Source organism: Oncorhynchus mykiss, chromosome 10, assembly GCF_057628025.1.
Source record: "Oncorhynchus mykiss isolate SJ-2025 chromosome 10, ASM5762802v1, whole genome shotgun sequence".
NCBI lineage: Eukaryota > Metazoa > Chordata > Actinopteri > Salmoniformes > Salmonidae > Oncorhynchus > Oncorhynchus mykiss.
In genome coordinates this window covers 16,882,501-16,904,988 of record NC_143031.1, presented here as the reverse complement: position 1 = coordinate 16,904,988, position 22,488 = coordinate 16,882,501, and the positions used below count along the sequence as shown (strand labels likewise).

The window sequence follows — 22,488 nt, the reverse complement described above, 5'->3', positions numbered from 1 at the left end:
CAGCTGTCCGTCCTGTCACCCTGTAGCACTGTCTTCGGTGTCTCATAGTACGGACATTGCAATTTTTTGCCCTGGCCACATCTGCAGTCCTCATGCCTCCTTGCAGCATGCCTAAGGCACGTTCACACAGGGACCCTGGGAAACTTTCGGGTGTTTTTCAGAGTCAGTAGAAAGGCCTCTTTAGTGTCCTACGTTTTCATAACTGTGACATTAATTGTCTACCGTCTGTAAGCTCTTGGTATCTTAACAACCTTTCCCTAGGTGCATGTTCATTAATTGTTTATTGTTCATTGAACAAGCATGGGAAACATTGTTTAATAAACCCTTTAAAATGAAGATCTGTGAAGTTATTTGGATTTTTACAAACTATCTTTGAAAGACAGGGTCCTGAAAAAGGGATGTTTCTTTTTTTGCTGAGTTTATATTTGCCATTGTTCCTTTTTTTTGTGTCACACACTTAGGTTCTTTGTGGCAATTTTTTAAGTTTAAAATTATAACACCTGAATACCCTAACATGATTGTTCAGTATTTTGCAACTTAATGTTAGATGGTTCCTCACACAGAATGTAGACCAGTAGAAACTGTAATCCATGGTTTCGTCAGTTTTAAACTGTCACTACAAATAGTAGCTAACTTTAGCCACCACTAGGTAAAAATCAATGATAGGGGCAAAGGTACCGCAATGCTGAACATCCCCTTGAAGATAGGATGTAGTAAGAGAAATATATCCACGTTACTAAACAAGCCATTGATGGATGGTCATGATACAGAAGAAATTGTGACCTGAGTCAAGAAAATCCTAGCCACTTAATTCTAAAACAATAGGCCTCTGGTTAAAAGTAGTGAGCTAAGTAGGAAATATGGTTCCATTTGGGACGCAACCCTCCTTTCTACTCCTCCTCTGTTCTCTCTTCAAAGCTGCATAAGGACAGGCTTGTTTCTCACTGCCTTTTTAATGCTCTGTTAGCTGATGCGTGGCTATTGATCACCTGAGAGCTGCTATTTTCCGTGTGAAATGAGGAGAGTTTCTCAAAGGCCTTAGAGCTCAGAGCAGGATGCTGTCGATGCTGTGAGGTTGGGCCTGGAATCTAGATGAAGGGAATAATGAGGGTTAGGAAGAGGGAAGTGTCTCTTATCTCAGATGCTCTAGACCTCCTTCTCTTCCTCATTTTACTCAGAGGAAGTATGATGTTTTGGACACTTGGAGAGATGGGTTGGACTCCAGACCTAGTGGTTTGGAGATTAATATCTAATCTCTTGTCATGGTAATAATATATGGCAATCAGGTCTGTGTCCATAATGGCACCCTATTCCCTATATAGTGCACAATGTTTGACTAGAGCCATATGGGCAAGCTGAAGGGGAGAGATCGAGAGAGTGGGAGGTCTGGCAGCTAACTCCATGAGCAACTGTTTGTTTTTCATAAAGCTGCCGAGAGAGCATGAGTGAGTGAATGAATGAGTGAGTGAGTGAGTGAGTGAGTGAGGGAGTGAGGGAGTGAGTGAGGGAGGATCTGGCATCTGACTCTATTAGCAACTGTTTGTTTATCATAAAGCTGCCGAGAGGGGTAGTGATGGGGAGAGAGGCAAATTATTTGGTTTTGCTTGCAAATAAAGTATGCTTCTTATCTACATGGGGGTTTCTGGTGTTGGTGTCGCTGCTGCTGCTGCTGGGTTTTCCTCATTTGTGACTACTGAGGTGTCTGATGAGAAAGACTCAATTGCACAGATTTAGCTTGACGGCTATTTGATGTGAACATGTGGGTGATGTGAACACAAACTCCATCCATGTGTATGGACATGAACTTGCTCCATTGTTTCTTTTTTTGTTCCTCTGGGAGGAGTGTGTGTGTGTGTGTGTGTGTGTGTGTGTGTGTGTGTGTGTGTGTGTGTGTGTGGGCACGTGAGCGTGCCACCCTGCATTTGAAATTGACAGCGGAAGATCATAGACAACATGAACAGTGCTTCAATATCTGTAAAAAGCTAAATGGATTCGTTTGTGCATACAGTTATGTTCAAAGCGGTGCTAATATACTATTGTTCTTGAATAATTCAGAAGTGACTGGGAAAAGGATAAGAATCAGACATGTAGCACTGTTCTGTTCTGACATTCACAGGCTTGAGAGAGACCAGAAAGAAAGGTTACATTTGAATTTAGAAGGGATGTTGAAAAAACGTTAACAGCAGACAGCATCAACCTTTTGGAATTCGTCTTTGCCATCATCAAGCTGTGTTTTTCGAGTGCCATTGTAAGGCAGTGAAATATTTTCAGATTTTCAGGAGATTTGGTTTACTTGATCTCCTTCAATGCTGTCACTTTCCACTCTGTCTTTGTGATGAAATGTCTTCGGCAAAATGGAAGACTGTCGTAGGGCATCTGGGGTCTGGTTTGTATTGCTTCTGTGGCTTCGTCCCAAATGGAACCCTATCCCTTGTATAATGCGCTACTTTTGACCAGGGCCCATAGGGAAACTCTGGTCAAAAGTTATGCACTATATACAGTACCAGTCAGAAGTTTAGAGACACCTACTCATTCAAGGGTTTTTCTTTATTTTTACTATTTTCTACATTGTAGAACAATAGGGAAGACATAAAAAGTGTGAAATAACGCATATGGAATCATGTATTAACCAAAACAGTGTTAAACAACTCAAAATATATATTTTATAATTGAGATTCTTCAAAGTAGCCACTCTTTGCCTTGATGACAGCTTTGCACACTCTTGACATTTTCTCATACAGCTTCTCTCAATAGACTTGAAGGAGTTCCCACGTATGCTGAGCACTTGTTGGTTGCTTTTCCTTCGATCTGCGGTCCAACTCATCCCAAACCATCTAATTTGGGTTGACGTCGGGTGATTGTGGAAGCCAGGTCAACAAATGCAGCACTCCATCACTCTCCTTGGTCAAGTAGCCCTTACACAGCCTGGAGGTGTGTTGGGTCTGTCACGAATCCCGTTTCCTGAGTCTGTTTTTTGCCTATGTTCTGTCCTGGAGAGTTTTTCCGGCGTCCTGGAACGCACCCTGTCTGGTTGCCGGGCAATGTAGCCAGTTGGGGTTTCTGATTACCCGCACCTGTATCCCATCAGCTATCTGCACACCTGGTCCTGATCATCATCTCTCCTCTTCATAAGCCCGGACCTGACATCCATTCCCTGCCGGATCGTTAGCCATGAACATTACTCACCCGGATCATTTACCCCATTCCCGCCTGGTCGTCAGAAGATTCCGCTTCCCCATTGGATCCACCTATTTACTCCCATCAACTCATCACCGCTACCCGCTACACCACCTGGATATATCTACCCATTCACTTGTAAATAAATACTCACCTTTTTCCTACTCTCCTTGTCCTGGTCTGCTTCTGGGTTCGACTTTGAAGAAACGTGACAGGGTCATTGTCCTGTTGAAAAACAAATGATAGTATCACTAATCGCAAACCAGATGGGATGGCGTATCGTTGCAGAATGCTGTGGTAGCCATGCTGGTTAAGTGTGTCTTGATTTCTAAATAAATCACAGTGTCACCAGCAAAGCTCCCCCACACCATCACACCTCCTCCTCCATGCTTCACGGTGGAAACCACACATGCAGAGATCATCCATTCACCTTCTTTGCGTCTCACAAAGCAAAGCAAAAATCTAACATTTGGACTCATCAGATCAAAGGACAGATTTCCACGAGTCTAATGTCCGTCCATTGCTTGTGTTTCTTGGCCCAAGCAAGTCTCTTCTTCTTATTGGTGTCCTTTAGTAGTTGTTTATTTGCAGCAATTTGACCATGAAGGCCTGATTCACACAGTCTCCTCTGAACAGTTGTTGTTGAGATGTGTCTGTTACTTGAGCTTTTTTTGGAGTTGCAATTTCTGAGGCTGGTAACTCTAATGAACGTAGTATCCTCTGCAGCAGAGGTAACTATGTGTCTTCCTTTCCTGTGGCAGTCCTCATGACAGCCAATTTCATCGTAGCACTTGATGGTTTTTGCGACTGCACTTGAAGAAACTTTCACAGTTCTTGAAATTTTCCTCATTGACCGACCTTCATGGCTTAAAGTAATAATGGACTGTCGTTTCTCTTTGCTTATTTGAGCTGATCTTGCCATAATATGGACTTGGTATTTTACCAAATAGGGCTATCTTCTGTATACCACCCCTTGTCACAAGGCACGCCTGCTAATTGAAATGCATTCCAGGTGACTACCTCATGAAGCTGGTTGAGAGAATGCCAATAGTGTGCAAAGCTGTCATCAAGGCAAAGGGCGGCTACTTTTAAGAATCTCAAATATAAAATATATTTAGATTTGTTTAACACTTTTTGGTTACTACATGATTCCATGTGTTATTTCATAGTTTTGAAGTCTTCACTGTTATTCTACTGTGTAGAACATAGTAAAAATAAAGAAAAACCCTGGAATGAGTAGGTGTGTACAAACCTTTGACTGGTACTGTATGTATAGGTTGGGGCGCAACTATTACTTAGCGTGTTCTATTACTGTACATGAAGGTTGCTTGCCAAATGGCACTCTATTCCTTATGTAGGCTCTGATAAAAAAATATTGAAGTATATAGGGAATAAGGTGCCATTTTAGACGCAATTGTAGAGTTACAACAATTGAACACAACACATGAAAACAGGACTTTTTGTTTTTGACAAGAAATCTAGGATATATCTGTGTTGTCTATATTCACTGAGACTGTTCTGCATGTTCATAATCTTATTCTCAAAATTTGTACATCTATAACCAGGCCATCTTTTGAGCCATAACATTACACACAACAAACAACAACACATTTGATGTTCAAAGATGTTCGTCCAAGTTAATTATGCATGATTCATCGCTCTTTTCACTCAGAATCCTCAAGTGATGTTTTGTTCCGATATACAGGGTATAGCCTGGCATATATAATAATTCATAACATTTATTCCAGACTGAGTCCTGTGTATTTATCCCTTCAACTTGTTCCCCTTCTGTCAATGTAAACAATAGTTTATTTGTTCAGGGGCCTGATCTGCCTATTAGTGACGGTGAGATATGCGTGTGCCGGGCAAGGTTCTTCACATAGACAATTTATTTATTCCTCAATAAAATGACTTCAGCATCAAAGTGGGCAAAAGACAGACGCGAAGTGAGAGAACCTATATTATAACGCCCTCCTCCTCCCCTCCTCTTCCTCCTCCGCCTCCTCCTCAACCAGGCTCCCAAGCAGCACGTGAATATGCTCAAATGAAGAAAAGAAAAAGCAATGAACCGAAATAACAAAAAAGCCAGTTTTTCTTTTGTTGTATCGCTATGCTCTGCGAATTGCAGACCATAGCAAGAACTTGCCCTTGAATACAACATGTTTTCACTGGTTGCGTCCCAAATTGCACCATATTTCCTATGTATTGCAATACTTGTGTCTTTGATATCCACCTCAAAAAGGGCTTCACTGCAGCCGACGTGAGGAAAACATTTAAACGTGTTAACCCTCGCAAGGCTGCAGGCCCAGACGGCATCCCCAGCCGCGCCCTCAGAGCATGCGCAGACCAGCTGGCTGGTGTGTTTACGGACATATTCAATCAATCCCTATCCCAGTCTGTTGTTCCCACATGCTTCAAGAGGGCCACCATTGTTCCTGTTCCCAAGAAAGCTAAGGTAACTGAGCTAAACGACTACCGCCCCGTAGGACTCACTTCCGTCATCATGAAGTGCTTTGAGAGACTAGTCAAGGACCATATCACCTCCACCCTACCTGACACCCTAGACCCACTCCAATTTGCTTACCGTCCAAATAGGTCCACAGACGATGCAATCTCAACCACACTGCACACTGCCCTAACCCATCTGGACAAGAGGAATACCTATGTGAGAATGCTGTTCATCGACTACAGCTCGGCATTTAACACCATAGTGCCCTCCAAGCTCGTCATCAAGCTCGAGACCCTGGGTCTCGACCCCGCCCTGTGCAACTGGGTACTGGACTTCCTGACGGCCCGTCCCCAGGTGTTGAGGGTAAGCAACAACATTTCTACCCCGCTGATCCTCAACACTGGGGCCCCACAAGGTTGCGTTCTGAGCCCTCTCCTGTACTCCCTGTTCACCCACGACTGCATGGCCACGCATGCCTCCAACTCAATCATCAAGTTTGCGGACGACACAACAGTGGTAGGCTTGATTACCAACAACGACAAGACGGCCTACAGGGAGGAGGTGAGGGCCCTCGGAGTGTGGTGTCAGGAAAATAACCTCACACGCAACGTCAACAAAACTAAGGAGATGATTGTGGACTGTGGACAGCAGAGGGAACACCCCCCTATCCACATCGATGGAACAGTAGTGGAGAGGGTAGTAAGTTTTAAGTTCCTCGGCGTACACATCACAGACAAACTGAATTGGTCCACCCACACAGACAGCATCGTGAAGAAGGCGCAGCAGCGCCTCTTCAACCTCAGGAGGCTGAAGAAATTTGGCTTGTCACCAAAAGCACTCACAAACTTCTACAGATGCACAATCGAGAGCATCCTGTCGGGCTGTATCACCGCCTGGTACGGCAAGTGCTCCTCCCACAACCGTAAGGCTCTCCAGAGGGTAGTGAGGTCTGCACAACGCATCACCGGGGGCAAACTACCTGCCCTCCAGGACACCTACACCACCCGACGTCACAGGAAGGCCATAAAGATCATCAAGGACAACAACCACCCGAGCCACTGCCTGTTCACCCCACTATCATCCAGAAGGCGAGGTCAGTACAGGTGCATCAAAGCTGGGACCGAGAGACTGAAAAACAGCTTCTATCTCAAGGCCATCAGACTGTTAAACAGCCACCACTAACATTGAGTGGCTGCTGCCAACACACTGACTCAACTCCAGCCACTTTAATAATGGGAATTGATGGAAATGATGTAAAATATATCACTAGCCACTTTAAACAGTGCTACCTAATATAATGTTTACATACCCTACATTATTCATCTCATATGTATATACTGTACTCTATATCATCTACTGCATCTTTATGTAATACATGTATCACTAGCCACTTTAACTATGCCACTTTGTTTACATACTCATCTCATATGTATATACTGCACTCAATACCATCTACTGTATCTTGCCTATGCCGCTCTGTACCATCACTCATTCATATATCTTTATGTACATATTCTTTATCCCCTTACACTTGTGTCTATAAGGTAGTAGTTTTGGAATTGTTAGCTAGATTACTTGTTGATTTTTACTGCATTGTCGGAACTAGAAGCACAAGCATTTCGCTACACTCGCATTAACATCTGCTAACCATGTGTATGTGACAAATAAAATTTGATTTATATACTGGTTGGATGTCATAGCCCACATTGTCTTCCCTATTCCCTGTTGTGACTGTGGAAGTTTCCCAAGAGTGGTACAGATATAGGTACAGATCTAGGATCAGCTTCCCCTCTCACATTACTAGCATTAACCATTAGATCAGGGTCTAGGTCTAACTCTTCAACCTACTCTATTGTGGCCTATATTCAGATGGGCCAAAGGGGGCAGCATCATCAGAGAGGTGTCAGGTGACACCTATGAGGTCATTGTGGACCACTCCTTCTTCACCGAGCCTGTCTCCTGTGAGGTCACCAATGCCCTGGGCAGTACCAACATCAGCAGGAACGTGGACGTCTACTGTGAGTAGTAGTCAGCAAGTATCACACACACACTACCATGGGTAGTCCCTAAGAAAACACACTCAGGAACTATAACTAGCTAGCTACAGGCAGTTGGAATCACATCCACTACATGGATAGTCCCAAATAGAAGGTTTGTAGATGTTGAGCTTACTAACTGTCAACAAAATTTCAACTAACTATCCACTATCCCTCGCCCTAACCTTATTCCTTGCTCTAACGTAACCCTAACTTTAATGCTTACCCTAACCGTAACCCTAACCTTAATCCTTACCCGAACCATAACACTAACCCTAACCTTAACCCTAACATAACTCTAACCTTAAGCATAACTGTAACCTTAATCCTTACCCTAACCTTAATCCAACTGTAACCGTAACCCTAACGCTAACCATAACCCTAACCTTAATCATAACCCTAACCTTAATCTTAACCATAACCGTAACCCTAACCTTAATCCTAATCATAAACCTAACCTTAATCCTAACCATAACCGTAACCCTAACCCCACAAATTGTAATGTATCCACATAGTTGAAGTTATTAGCCTGTTGATACCATAGCTTGAGTATCTGTAGATCATCTATAGACGACTATTCAAATAAAGTGTAAACATTTCTGTTCCTGTGATTCCAGTTGGGCCCAGAATGGCTGCTGAGCCACAGTCCCTACAGGTGGACCAGGGATCAGATGCTATCTTCAACTGTGCCTGGACAGGAAACCCCTCCCTCACCATCGTGTGGATGAAACGCGGCTCTGGAGTGGTAGGAATTGTAATAACCATCATCCTTTCTATTATGCTTCTATTGCCAATTGCATATTTTGCAAGACCCATTCCCTCTTAAGGGCAATAACGTATTCTATTCTGTTCTATTATATTATATTCAGTTCTAATAAATTGGTATTCTATTAAATTATATTCTAGCTTATCCTGTTCTAGCCTATCCTGTTCTATCCTATCCTGATCTAGCCTATCCTGTTCTAGCTTATCCTGTTCTATCCTATCCTGTTCTATCCTGTTCTAGCTTATCCTGTTCTATCGTATCCTGTTCTAGCCTATCCTGTTCTAGCTTATCCTGTTCTATCGTATCCTGTTCTAGTCTATTCTATTGTCTTATTTTCTTTTCTATTCTAAGATGTATTCTATTATACAGGTATTCATTTTTACACTGTGCCAATGCAGCTTTATTCTTCATTCACCTTCATTCAATTATATTCTAGCTTATCCTGTTCTAGCCTATCCTGTTCTATCCTATCCTGTCCTATCCTATCCTGTTCTAGCCTATCCTGTTCTATCCTATCCTGTTCTATCCGATCCTGTTCTATCCTATCCTGTTCTATCCTATCCTGTCCTATCCTATCCTGTTCTAGCCTATCCTGTTCTATCGTATCCTGTTCTATCCTATCCTGTTCTAGCCTATCCTGTTCTAGCCTATCCTGATCTATCTTATCCTGTTCTAGCCTATACTGTTCTAGCTTATCCTGTTCTAGCCTATACTGTTCTAGCTTATCCTGTTCTATCCTATCCTGTTCCATTCTATCCTGTTCTATCCTATCCTGTTCTATTCTATTCTGTTCTAGCCTATCCTGTTCTATCCTATCCTGTTCTATCCTATCCTGTTCTAGCCTATCCTGTTCTAGCTTATCCTGTTCTATCCTATCCTGTTCTATCCTATCCTGTTCTATCCTATCCTGTTCTAGTCTATTCTATTGTCTTATTTTCTTTTCTATTCTAATATGTATTCTATTATACAGGTATTCATTTTTATACTGTGCCAAAGCAGCTTTATTCTTCATTCACCTAGAGGTGAATGTCATGTACATGTGCATCAAATATGCTATTCTCTGTATTTATCCAGGAAAAGCACTTGTCATCAAATTCAGACATTTCAAGAGACTGATAGAAAAACTAGAAAAGGGCCAAGACTCTCAACACATCACACTGTACCTTCATAATGGTATCGGTTAAAAAATAATCTATTTTACATGGTCCAGCGCTTTCAGTCTGTGGTATATGCAATTTCACCCATGAAGTTCATGTTGATATTCTGAGGTTAACATACCCTTTCATACCGTTTATTAAAGCAGTGGCTCAGGTGGCCTTGCAGACGACTAAGTGTGTGCCGCACTCTCCTCTTGGTGAGGGCATATTGGGTTTTCGATTAGCTGATACAGGGGTTGGACGGAAGGACTCGGCTGCAGCCTTGAATTCAGAGATGACCGTTTTATCACCAGCCTGACCTTTGACCTTGATCCTCCACAGGTGCTTAGCAATGAGAACATCCTGACGCTAAAGGCGGTGAGGCAGGAGGATGCTGGGAAGTACGTATGCCGGGCGGTGGTCCCCCGAGTTGGAGCTGGAGAGAAGGAAGTGTCCCTCACTGTGAATGGTAAGTACATTTCACATGTGCATGAATGCTAAATGAATTTCCAAGTTCAATGTGGAAGTTGTTCCAAGCTTAGGGACATGTTTGAGGCTAGCTGGACTCAGGGACAACAAGGTAAAAGCGGAGACATATTTACACTAGGGGAGTCAAAATCATTGGGTCATAATAACATAGTTTGCTTTTGACAGCTAGGACTGTAACTTAGTATGTAAAAATGAACTATTTCAATGAAAGAATATCTGTCATATCACAATGGCTGTCAATAATTGTTGATACCCAATTCTATCATAATATTGCCTAACCCTATCCTATTACAGATATGTGTTGATATCTCCATGCTTTCTGACATCAAAGCTTAGCCTAAATGTTGTCTTAAGACTAGTGTACTTTCAATTGTTCCTTATCTTTCAAAGAGGAAATATTTTAAACATAAACATACTTAACATGTATTTTACATATTAGAAATATGTGTGTTATCTGAAAGGGAATAAAATGGCCATTGTCTGTTAGCGTTTCATTAATATAATCAATGTCATTGACAATGACTTCACCTAGGAATGAGCATGTTGCACCAGAAATAAACAGCACAGGATAAATGTAATTAAAGGTGAAAAAGGTGATTAAACACGTCTTTACATCGATTGCAAATGGACTAATCTCCCAGCCTTATCTCAGTGCCGTGGCAGCTGGCCATGGCTAAATGAGAAGTTATTGCAACCTTTTTTAACTAATCAATAAATAGTAAACAAAGCCAGTTGTTTAATATGCCTGAAGTCAAGGTCACACAATCGATGGCGAGCTCTATTGAATAACTCCTCCGTAGAAGAAGAATTTCTGAAGCCGGGATATCGTCATAAAATTCACACCACAAGAATATGCAGGGTTGTAGGTAGCACCACAAAATGGCTGACTTGAAATTGTACTTTTTTCCCCCTCTCGCTTGCCAAAGGGGCTCTCTTATTGTCTGCTCTCATTGCAGGTTTAACCAGTCAATGAAAAAGGGTTCTGGAGGCATATAGACTGACTGTTTTGATGAAAGCTTTCACCCTTGAGCCCATACAGTGTAATACAGTTCTGCTGTATTGAACCAATAAGATAGAGGTTTGGCTTTTATGAATTTCTCCTTCTTTGCAAAGGAGGCTTTTTCTCTCCTTGAAGCTTCTGTTAGGAAGTCCATTATTTGACAACCTGAAAAGGTGAAGCATTTGGCCTCATGGGTTTTCGCACTCCCCATTGTTCCTAAGCGGCGGCTGATTGGACAGGTTATGGTTAAGATTGATATTGTACAGTGAAACTGTTTGGATTCCAGGCTAATGAATCCTAGTTTCATTCCCCACTCCAATCACAAACAAGTGACACCTCCTCTCCTCTCCTCCAATAAATTCATCCACCCTGTTTTCCTCCTACGGCGACTCAGGAGAGCTGCTCCAAGATAAAGTCATGGGAAATAAAGTTATCTAGTTATAGCACTCTTTTGTGCTTCCACGTCTTTTGTCAGATCTCTCGAGCTCCCCCACAGGGCCCCTGTGTGAACACGTTTGGCTGTATTGAGAAGCCCCTTTTGCACTGTAATGTTTGTTATTCTTATGGTAGGTAGTTCTGGAATTTGCAAGAGCTCCTTGACTTGGGAGGCTGTCAACGTCACACTGTGTCAGTCGAAGGTCACACATTTCTAAGGTTTTCTTTCACAGGCGCAGGAGGTGAAATGGAACTAACGCACAGGACTGCGAACTGGAATTACTTTGTTTTCTCTAGACCTTTATCCAAACCTTCTACACTTCTTCTTCTCTTTCTTAGCCATTAAGCAATGAAAACAACCTTTTCATCACTCCGTGAATCTCACCTTAATAAAAACGAATTCAAATCTCATCATGAATAATTGCTTGTCTCCATTTTATTGTAAACTAGAAAGCATTATAATGCATGTGGCCTTCGCCTTCCCCATCATCTGATAGGCCGTTGATGTATGTGGGCGTTTTATTGGAATGATTGACTTATTTTCCCTTGGCCATGCTGTAGGTCCTCCCACTATCTCCAGCACCCAGACCCAGCAAGTCCTCTACGGGGAGAAGGGGCAGATCAAGTGTTTCATCCGCAGCACTCCTCCTCCCGACCGCATTGTGAGTAACACATCCCTCCTTCCTTCTAAAAACATGTATTTTCTGTTCCAACCAACGAGGCACCTTATTGGTTTTAACATGATGAAGATGTGTACATGCCTCAAGTCAATCATTGACAAATAAATTACTGTGGACATTTGTTGTGAATAGAATGGTTTGCCAAAAATTTGGCCAAGGATAGGTGGGGTGGAAACAAAGGATCCCAATGGAGCAAAAGTAGATTTAAAAAAAAACTATATGAGGGAATCCTTGCATATGAAATTATTGGTTACACTTTATGTTGATAGTCCAGATAGTCTACCTTTAGATGTAAAAAATGACTTATTGGCTTCCTTACCATTAACAGTATGGATTGCTGTCTTACGATTATGGAATTTTGTAATTTGGGTGAAATATCCCATTAAAGCAGTGCAAACCAAATGAATGAGCTTGACCTAAAGAAATAAGAAAGTAGGTCATGTGAGGACATCCCTAAGGACTTAACGTAGAATAATCAACGGCAAAGAATATCCTAATGAATATCCTATCCTAAGGTAAACAAGATGGCGTAGTCCATAGAGAAAGATCTCATAGACGTGTATGTAGGCTAGTAACAAGGGAAGTGAAGGCAAATTTATTGAAAATTAGAAGTCATTATCCTCATTTAGATAACAGTATCAAGCCTTTCCTGAAACAGATTAATATTTCCTTCATAGTGGAAATGGAGAGATTCATCCCATTCCTGACCTATACTAATCAGCAGAGGTGGGACCAAGTCACTATTATTCGATACACAAGCAAGTCTTAAGTCACAAGGAGCGAGTCTAAAATTGAGTCCCAGAGTAGAACGGGTTGAGTCTTGAGTCAAGTCCAAGTCGTGCATTCTAAGACAAGTCGTGTCAAGTTTTTCAAGTCAAGTTTCAAATCAAGTAAAAAAAATCTATACATGCAATGACTTGTTCAACCTCAAATCTGTGTCTATTTATTGAGGCTACCAGGCAGCCCTTTTCATTATTTTGTCTACAACACATTTTGAGTATGTAATTGTAAAATAGGGACTTGTAGCAGTCGTAAGGGCATGAAATCAGCAAAAGGCAAGGCAGGTTGATGTGCTCAGAGTGTATATTTATTTACAGGTCAGCTCTCCAGCTGCCTTCTAGGTCACTTCTCTATATCATACAAAATTTACAAGTAGGTTTACCAAATATACACGGGCAAAAGCACAAAAGAAATAGGCTCTGTATCAGGCTTAGTCTGTCCTGAACGAACACAGGTAGAGGGCAAGACTGCACAGCCTCCACTTGAGAAACCAAATCAAATCTCTCTAAAAGGAGCTCAAACAGTTACATATAAGCACTTGGCCCAAGACCATACAATTACCCAAATGTCAATTACAACCAATAAACTGGTTCTACAATGTAAAAGGCAATTTCCACCTCCATTGGTACATTCGTCTTAATCGGACTTAATGATTATTAATGATATTTCATCACAATTCATAAATGGAACAATAATTGTATCTTTTTCACTGTAGACTGCTTACTCCAAAGCATGGCGTGCAGGCCAAGTAGCCTATTTCTGTGCACACTGAGGCGCTCCTATTATGCACAACCAGAATGACAGAGACATAAGGACACAGACACACAGAATTCCGACACAACCCTGTAAATATTAACAAAGGAAACCATACATTGAAGTAAATAAACAGAACTTATACCTCATGAGTCTTGCGAGAGTTCATGTTTACAATAAACATCGAACCACTCAGGGGGTAAGAAATGAAAAATGAAAATGTATTTCAAACATGAAACAGAAATGTCTTAAAATATTGAAATAAATAGTACTGTCACGACTCTCGTCGTAATGAGGATCGAACAAAGTGCAGCGTGGTAAGTGTTCATGATTTCATTTGATCACAAAACACTCGAACAAAATAAACAAGAGGGAAAACCGAAACAGTTCTGTAAGGTGCATAAACTATACAGAAAACAACTACCCACAAAACACAGGTGGGAAAAAAGGCTGCCTAAGTATGATTCCCAATCAGAGACAACGATAGACAGCTGTCCCTGATTGAGAACCATACCGGCCAAAACATAGAAATAAAGAAACTAGAATGCCCACCCTAGTCACACCCTGGCCTAACCAAAATAGAGAATAAAAGCCTCCCTATGGCCAGGATGTGACAGTACCCACCCCCAAAGGTGCGGACTCCGGCCGCAAAACCTGACTCTATAGGGGAGGGTCCGGGTGGGCATCTACTTCGGTGGCGGCTCCAGTGCGGGACACAGACCCCCTCCACCTCAGGCTCCCCCCACTTTGGTGGCGCATCTGGACTGGGAACCCTCGCTGCAGGCCCCGGACTGGGGACCCTCGCTGCAAGCCCCGGACTGGGGACCCTCGCTGCAAGCCCCGGACTGTGGACCCTCGCTGCATGCCCCGGTCTGGGGACCCTCATTGCAGGCCCCGGACTGGGGACCATCGCTACAGGCCCCGGACTGGGGACTCTATAGGGGAGAGTCCGGGTGGGCATCTACTTCGGTGGCGGCTCCAATGTGGGACACAGACCCCGCTCCACCTCGGACTAATCCCACTTTGGTGGCGCATCTGGACTGGGGACCCTCGCTGCAGGCCCCGGACTGGGGACCCTCGTTGCAGGCCCCGGACTGTGGACCCTTGCTGCATGCCCCGGACTGGGGACCCTCATTGCAGGCCCCGGACTGGGGACCCTAACTGCAGGCCCCGGACTGGGGATCAATGCTGGAGGCTTCGTGCCATGGATCCTCACTGCAGGCTCCGGGCCATGGATAATCACTGGAGGCTTCGTGCCATGAATCATCACTGGAGGCTTCATGCAATGGATCATCACTGGAGGCTTCGGGCCATGGATCATCACTGGAGTGAGGAGACGTATAGGCAGCCTGGTGCATGGAGCTGAAACAGGGCTTACCAGGCTGGGGAGACATACAGGATGCCTGGTTCTGGGAGCAGGCACAGGACTCACCAGGCTGGGGAGACATACAGGATGCCTGGTTCTGGGAGCAGGCACAGGACTCACCAGGCTGGGGAGACATACTAGAGGCTTGGTTCTGGGAGCAGGCACAGGACTCACCAGGCTGGGGAGACATACAGGATGCCTGGTTCTGGGAGCAGGCACAGGACTCACCAGGCTGGGGAGACATACTAGAGGCTTGGTTCTTGGAACAGACACCGGATACACTGAGCCGTGGAGGCACACTGGAGGTCTTGAGCGTAGAGCCGGCACAACCCGTCCTGGCTGGATGGTTACTTTCGCCCAGCAAATGCGTGGCGCTGGCACAGGACGCACTGGGCTGTGCAGACACACTGGAGGCCAGGCGCGCTGAGCCGGCACCATCCGTCCTGCCTGGATGCCCACTCTAGCCCGTCCAGCGCAGGGAGCTGGAATGTAGCGCACCGGGCTGTGAACGCGCACTGGAGACAACATGCGCTCCACCGCATAACATGGTGCCTGACCAGTACCACGCTCCCTACAGTAAGCACAAGGAGTTGGCTCAGGTCTGAACCCTGACTCTGCCACACTCCCCGTGTGCCCACTCCCCCCCAAAACAATTTGACCTGCCTCCCGTGCTTGCCTCGTTGCCGTGACTAATGGTATCGCCACCATTCATCCCTTGCTGTTTCCGCCTGTTTCCATGGCAGGGTATTGTCCCCTGCCATAACCTCCTCTCATGTCCATGAGGTCCTCCACTCCCTCTCCTCCCAGGCCCAGGATCCCTGCTCCTCCTGGCCACGCTGCTTGGTCCTTTGGTGGTGGGTAGTTCTGTCACGGCTGTCATCGTAATGACGATCGGACAAAGTGCAGCGTGGTAAGTGTTCTTGATTTTATTTGATCACAAAACACTCGAACAAAATAAACAAGAGGGAAAACCGAAACAGTTCTGTAAGGTGCATAAACTACACAGAAAACAACTACCCACAAAACACAGGTGGGAAAAAGGCTGCCTAAGTATGATTCCCAATCAGAGACAACGATAGACAGCTGTCTCTGATTGAGAACCATACCCGGCCATAACATAGAAATAAAGAAACTGGAATGCCCACCCTAGTCACACCCTGGCCTAACCAAAATAGAGAATAAAATACTCTCTATGGCCAGGGCGTGACAGGTACGGGGATGGAATGATGAAATGCTAGCAATTATTGTAGGATTAGATGGAATATAGATTTACCACATATGCATTTAAAAAATATATATACACCTTTATTTAACTAGGCAAGTCAGTTAAGAACAAATTCCTATTTTCAATGGTGGCCTAGGAACAGTGGGTTAACTGCCTTGTTCAGGGGCAGAACGACAGATTTGTACCTTGTCAGCTCAGGGATTTGATCTTGCAACCTTCCAGTTACTAGTCCAATGCTCTAACCACTAGGCTACCTGGGAAAGAAACAGCACACATTTCAACAAAAGAACAAAGCTCTCTCCACTGGAGTTTGGAGTGCGCAAGTGAAGATACGAGCCAATGGCGCATCTTCGTCACAGTAATAATTCATTTCACAAACAAATTCCAAATGCAATCTACATAAGTAAATTACCCATTTCCAGCCATTTTAGCATGTCAAAAGACCAGTAGGCCTATGCTAGTAATTGTTACTTGATGCCCCATTGCTGGTGAGCTTGCAAAGTAAACAGTTAATATTCTTGATCACCAACACATTTTTGGAGCTGCATGTATTATACCAACCCTCTATGCCTACAACTTGATGTTTGTGCTGTACCCGATCCTATAGGGGAGACCGGGGATGATTGTAACACAGGATTTAATTTAAAAAATGTTTACCTTTAATTAACTTTGCAAGGTAGTTGAGAACAAATTCTTATTTTCAATGACGGCCTAGGAGCAGTGGGTTAACTGCCTGTTCAGGGGCAGAAGGACAGATACCTTGTCAGCTCGGGTACCGCTCTAACCACTGGTTTACCCTGCCGACCCTAAGATAGTTGTAACACTTGCAACTCTTCCAATCAGAAGCGAGGTAGAATCATGTGATTCGCTGTGCACATGCTCAGTTTCATCCTAAACCCTCATGTGAAAAAGCAAGTCCCTGTGATAAACTCTGCAGATTCTATTGACATAAATCTGATTTTGAGGTAAGAAAGTAATTATTTTGACCAAATGTGTTTTTGTGATGCCATCAACTGCTTTGTAGTTCCAATTTGTGAGAAAATGTTACAACTAACCCAATTAAAACTGAAAGTTTTCTTTAACTTTCAGCATGCCTAGATCGTGGAAAAGAAACACAGACAGGAGAGTACCTTTCCGCACTTTGAAAAGAGCGTCAAATGATGTAGCAGAGCAGGGGAAGTCCGTTAGATCTGTTGCAAAGTATGACATATGTCATGTGTCGCTGTACAGATTCTGAAAAGAGAGAAAGTAGCTACTGGAGAAGGGGTCCAGAGAGCTTCCTCACGTAGGCCATTGAAAATAAGAATTTGTTCTTAACTGACTTTCCTAGTTAAATAAAAATAAAAATTGCAGGTGTAGCAAAATGTTTGTGCTTCTAGCTCTGACAGTGCAGTAATATCTAACAAATTACACAACATATACCCAATACACCCCAATCTAAGTAGGAATGAATTAAGACTATATACAGTATGTCACAATAGTGAGTACACCCCTCACATTTTTGTAAATATTTGAGTATATCTTTTCATGTGACAACACTGAAGAAATGACACTTTGCTACAATGTAAAGTAGTGAGTGTACAGCTTGTATAACAGTGTACATGTGCTGTCCCCTCAAAATAACTCAACACACAGCCATTAATGTCTAAACCGCTGGCAACAAAAGTGAGTACACCCCTAAGGGAAAATGTCCAAATTGGGCCCAATTAGCCATTTTCCCTCCCCGGTGTCATGTGACTCGTTAGTGTTACAAGGTCTCAGGTGTGACTGGGGAGCAGGTGTGTTACATTTGGTGTCATCGCTCTCACACACCCTCCTACTGACTGGTCACTGGAAGTTCAACATGGCACCTCATGGCAAAGAACTCTCTGAGGATCTGAAAAAAAGAATTGTTGCTCTACATAAAGATGGCCTAGGCTATAAGAAGATTGCCAAGACCCTGAAACTGAGTTGCAGCACGGTGGACAAGACCATACAGCGGTTTAACTGGACAGGTTCCACTCAGAACAGGCCTCGCCATGGTCGACCAAAGAAGTTGAGTGCACGTGCTCAGCGTCATATCCAGAGGTTGTTTTTGGGAAATAGACGTATGAGTGCTGCCAGCATTGCTGCAGAGGTTGAAGGGGTGGGGCGCCAGCCTGTCAGTGGTCAGACCATACGCCGTACACTGCATCAAATTGGTCTGCATGGCTGTCGTCCCAGAAGGGAAATCTAAAGATTATGCACAAGAAAGCCCGCAAACAGTTTGCTGAAGACAAGCAGACTGAGGACATGGATTACTGGAACCATGTCCTGTGGTCTGATGAGACCAAGATAAACTTATTTGGTTCAGATGGTGTCAAGCGTGTGTTGGGGCAACCAGGTGAGGAGTACAAAGACAAGTGTTTCTTGCCTACAGTCAAGCATGGTGGTGGGAGTGTTATGGTCTGGGGCTGCATGAGTGCTGCCGGCAATGGGGAGCTACAGTTCATTGAGGGAACCATGAATTCCAACATGTACTGTGACATACTGAAGCAGAGCATGATCCCCTTCGGAGACTGGGCCGCAAGGCAGTATTCCAACATGATAATGACCCCAAACACACCTCCAAGATGACCACTGCCCTGCTAAAGAAGCTGAGGGTAAAGGTGATGGACTGGCCAAGCATGTCTCCAGACCTAAACCCTATTGAGCATCTGGGAGTACAGGACAGGGCTGAGCATGCACCCTTGTGGGGCAGCAATGTTGAGGATCAGCAGAGTGGAGAGGATGTTTCCTACCTTCACCACCTGAGAGGTGGCCCGTCAGGAAGTCCAAGACCCAGTTTTACAGGGCAGAGCAGAGTGGAGAGGATGCTTCCTACCTTCACCACCTGAGAGGTGGCCCGTCAGGAAGTCCAAGACCCAGTTTTACAGGGCAGGGTTGAAAGCCAGGGCCTTGAGGTTAATGATGAGCTTGGAGGGTGCTATGATGTTTAATGCTGAGCAATAGTCAATAAACAGCATTCTTACATAGGTATTCGTCTTGTCCAGATGGGATAGGGCAGTGTGCAGAGTGATGGAGATTGCATCGTCTATGGATCTATTGGAGCGGTACATTTTTTTAAAAAGTGGGTCTAGGTTGCCAGGTAAGGGTGAGGTGATGTGATCCTTGACAAGTCTCTCAAAGCACTTCATGATGACAGGGGTGAGTGCTACGGGGCGATAGTCCCGTTTGTCTTCTTGGGTACAGGAAAAATGGTGGCCATATTGAAGCATGTGGGGACAGCAGACTGGGCTCGGGAGAGATTGAATATGCCCGTAAACACACTAGCCAGCTGGTCTGCACATGCTCTGAGGATGCGGCTAGGGATGCCGTCTGGGCCGGCAGCCTTGCGAGGGTTAACTCGTTTAAATGTTTTACTCACGTCGGCCACGGAGAAGGAGAGCCCACAGTCCTTGCTAGCGGGCCACGTCAGTGGCACTGTGTTATCCTCAAAGCGTGCAAAGAATGTGTTTAGCCTGTCCGGAAGCAAGACGTTGGTCTCGGCGACGTGGCTGGTTTTCCTTTTGTAGTCCGTGATTGACTGTAGTCCCTGCCACATACGTCCCATATCTGAACCATTGAACTGCGACTCCACTTTATCTCTACACTGACATTTACCTTTTTTGATTGCCTTGCGGAGTGAATAACTATGCTGTTTAAATTCTACCATTTTACCAGGCTATTTTTCCATGGTTAAATGCGGTGGTTCGTTCTTTCAGTTTCGCACAAATGCTAACATCTATGCACGGTTTCTGGTTAGGGTAGGTTTTAATAGTCACAGTGGGTACTACATTTCCTATACACTTCCTTATGAACTCAGTCACTGTGTCCGTGTACATGTCTAGATTATTTTGCCAGCTACCCGGAACATATCCCAGTCCACGTGATCAAAACCATCCTGAAACGTGGATTCCGATTGTTCAGATCAGCGTTGAATAGTATAAAGCACAGGCAGTTCCTGTTCGAGTTTCTGCCTATAGGACGGGAGGAGCAAGATGGAGTCGTGGTCAGATTTGGCAAAAGGAGGGTGAGGGAGAGCCCTGTAAGCATTCTGGAAGTTTGAATAGCAATGGACGAGAGTCTTAATTGCACGGGTAGGACAGTAAATATGTTGATAGAACTTTGGCAGCCTAGTCCTCAGATTTGCTCTGTTAAAATTCCTTTCTACAATAAATGCAGCCTCAGGATATGTGGTTTCCAGTTTGCATAAAGACAAGTGAAGTTCTTTGAAGGCCGTCAAGGTTTCGGCTTGAGGTGGGATGTAAATGGCCGTGGCGATGACGGAGGAGAATTCTCTTGGGAGATAATATGGTCGGCATTTAATTTTGAGGTATTCTAGGTCGGGTGAACAAAATGGCTTCAGTTCCTGTTTGTTCCTAGAATTACACCATGAGTCATTAATCATGAAACACGCCCCTCCGCCCTTCTGCTTCCCAGAGAGATATTTATTCCTGTCTGTGCTATGTACTGAGAATCCTGCTGGCTTTACCGACTCCGACAGAGTATCCCAAGAGAGCCATGTTCCTTGAAACAAAGTATGTTACAGGCCCCAATGTCTCTCTGGTAAGAAATCCTTGCTCTAAGGTCATCAACTTTGTTTTCCAAAGACTGAACATTAGCAAGTAATATACTCGGAAGTGGTGGGTGGTGTGCATGCCTCCTAAGTTGAACCAGCAGGCTGCCTCGAGTGCCTCTCCTCCGCCTGCAATGTTTTGGGTCAGCCTCTGGATAAGTTCAATTGCTCTGGGGAGAGTGAACAAAGGAACTGCTCCAGGGAAGCCGTATTCCTGGTCGTAATGCTGGTAGTTCTGGTGAGTTACAGCCACTCTAATATCCAATAGTTCTTCCCGGCTGTATGTAATGACACAAAATATTTCCTGATGTAAAAAATAGTACATCAAATAACAAAATACTGCAAAGTTGTCTAAGAGCTAGTCACGGCGATGCTGCCATCTCCGTCTTTGCAATCTTAGTTCTGGCATAGTCTTGCTTTCTTTCCCCCCACACTGCTCACACAAGCTCCAGTCCCTGGACCGGAGTGTGTACGGGGCATTGAAGAAAATGGTGAATTCTGCCAGGAATTCCTGGATCGGATGAACCCCGGAAAGACCATGACTATATATATGACATTCCAGGCCTTGTCAAAACAGCACTTCCAGGTGCCACAACACCCAACAATGTACAGGCTGTGTTCAGGTGCACCGGCATTTGTCCATACAACGCTGATATATTTCAGGAATCTGACTTTGCACCCTCACTTGCCACTGATCGTTATACTCCAGCTGACACACTGGCCTTGCCAGCTGCCTCCCAGGACACCTCTCTAGCTGCTTTCCAGGCCACCTCTCCATTTGCCTTCCAGGCCACCACTCCAGCTTCCTCCCAGGTTGCCTCTTCAGTCACATCTCAGGCCACTGTGACCACTGCTATCCAGGCCCCCTCTCCAACCGCCTTCCAGGCCACCTCGCCAGTCGCTTCACAGGGCACCTCCCCACATGTCTCAGGCTGTGGCTGGGAAACACCTGATTACTCTTCTGATATCAACCCAGTTGATGTACGCCCCTTCCCAAAAGCAGGGCCTAGGAAAATTACAACAAGGGGTAAGAAGAGGAGAAAAACTGAGATTTTGGAGAATACACCCATCAAGCAGGCACTGGAAGAAGAGCATAAAAAGTCAAGCACTCAGAAGGCTTAAAAAATTGCCCTGCATAGAAAAACAGCTGGAAAGAAGCAAGCCAAGACAAATCACATTGAACAACAACAAAAAACTGTCCTGCCTAAGACAAAAGCCAAAACAAAGCATATTGAAGCAGAAGATTGAGATTCCTTCAACGAGGTAAACTTCTGCATTGTGTGCATGGAGCACTTTAACAATTCCAAATCCAAGGAGGTCTGGGATGAGTGCTGGGAATGCAAATTATGGGCCCACCAAGCCTGTACCCCAAGACAGCCATAACACTGTGTCGTGTCTTTGGCTATGCCGGATTAAGTGATATGACATGCTATTCTATAAAATCATTTATCCGTAATTAATACCAGCTGATTGAGCTAATCATGTAAATGTAATTAACTAGAGAGTCAGGCACCACAAAATAATATTTACAGAGCTGTTATCTTCCGAATAAACTCTTAAAGACCTAGTAATATTTTACATCAATAGCAGTCAATTTCAATCGTTGTCTTAATTCAGTCT

General features: G+C 44.2%; 1 protein-coding gene across 1 annotated transcript in view; it reads left to right on the top strand.

Moving 5' to 3' along the window:
- The window catches only part of kirrel3a (kirre like nephrin family adhesion molecule 3a), a 275,985-nt gene that overhangs the window by 229,220 nt on the left and 24,277 nt on the right, over positions 1-22,488 (top strand). Inside the window, exons 7-10 of the mRNA XM_021617614.3 lie at positions 7,496-7,644; positions 8,280-8,407; positions 9,907-10,033; positions 12,050-12,150. Coding sequence (XP_021473289.3) covers positions 7,496-7,644; positions 8,280-8,407; positions 9,907-10,033; positions 12,050-12,150 — 505 coding nt within the window. The remainder of the gene's footprint in view (positions 1-7,495; positions 7,645-8,279; positions 8,408-9,906; positions 10,034-12,049; positions 12,151-22,488) is intronic.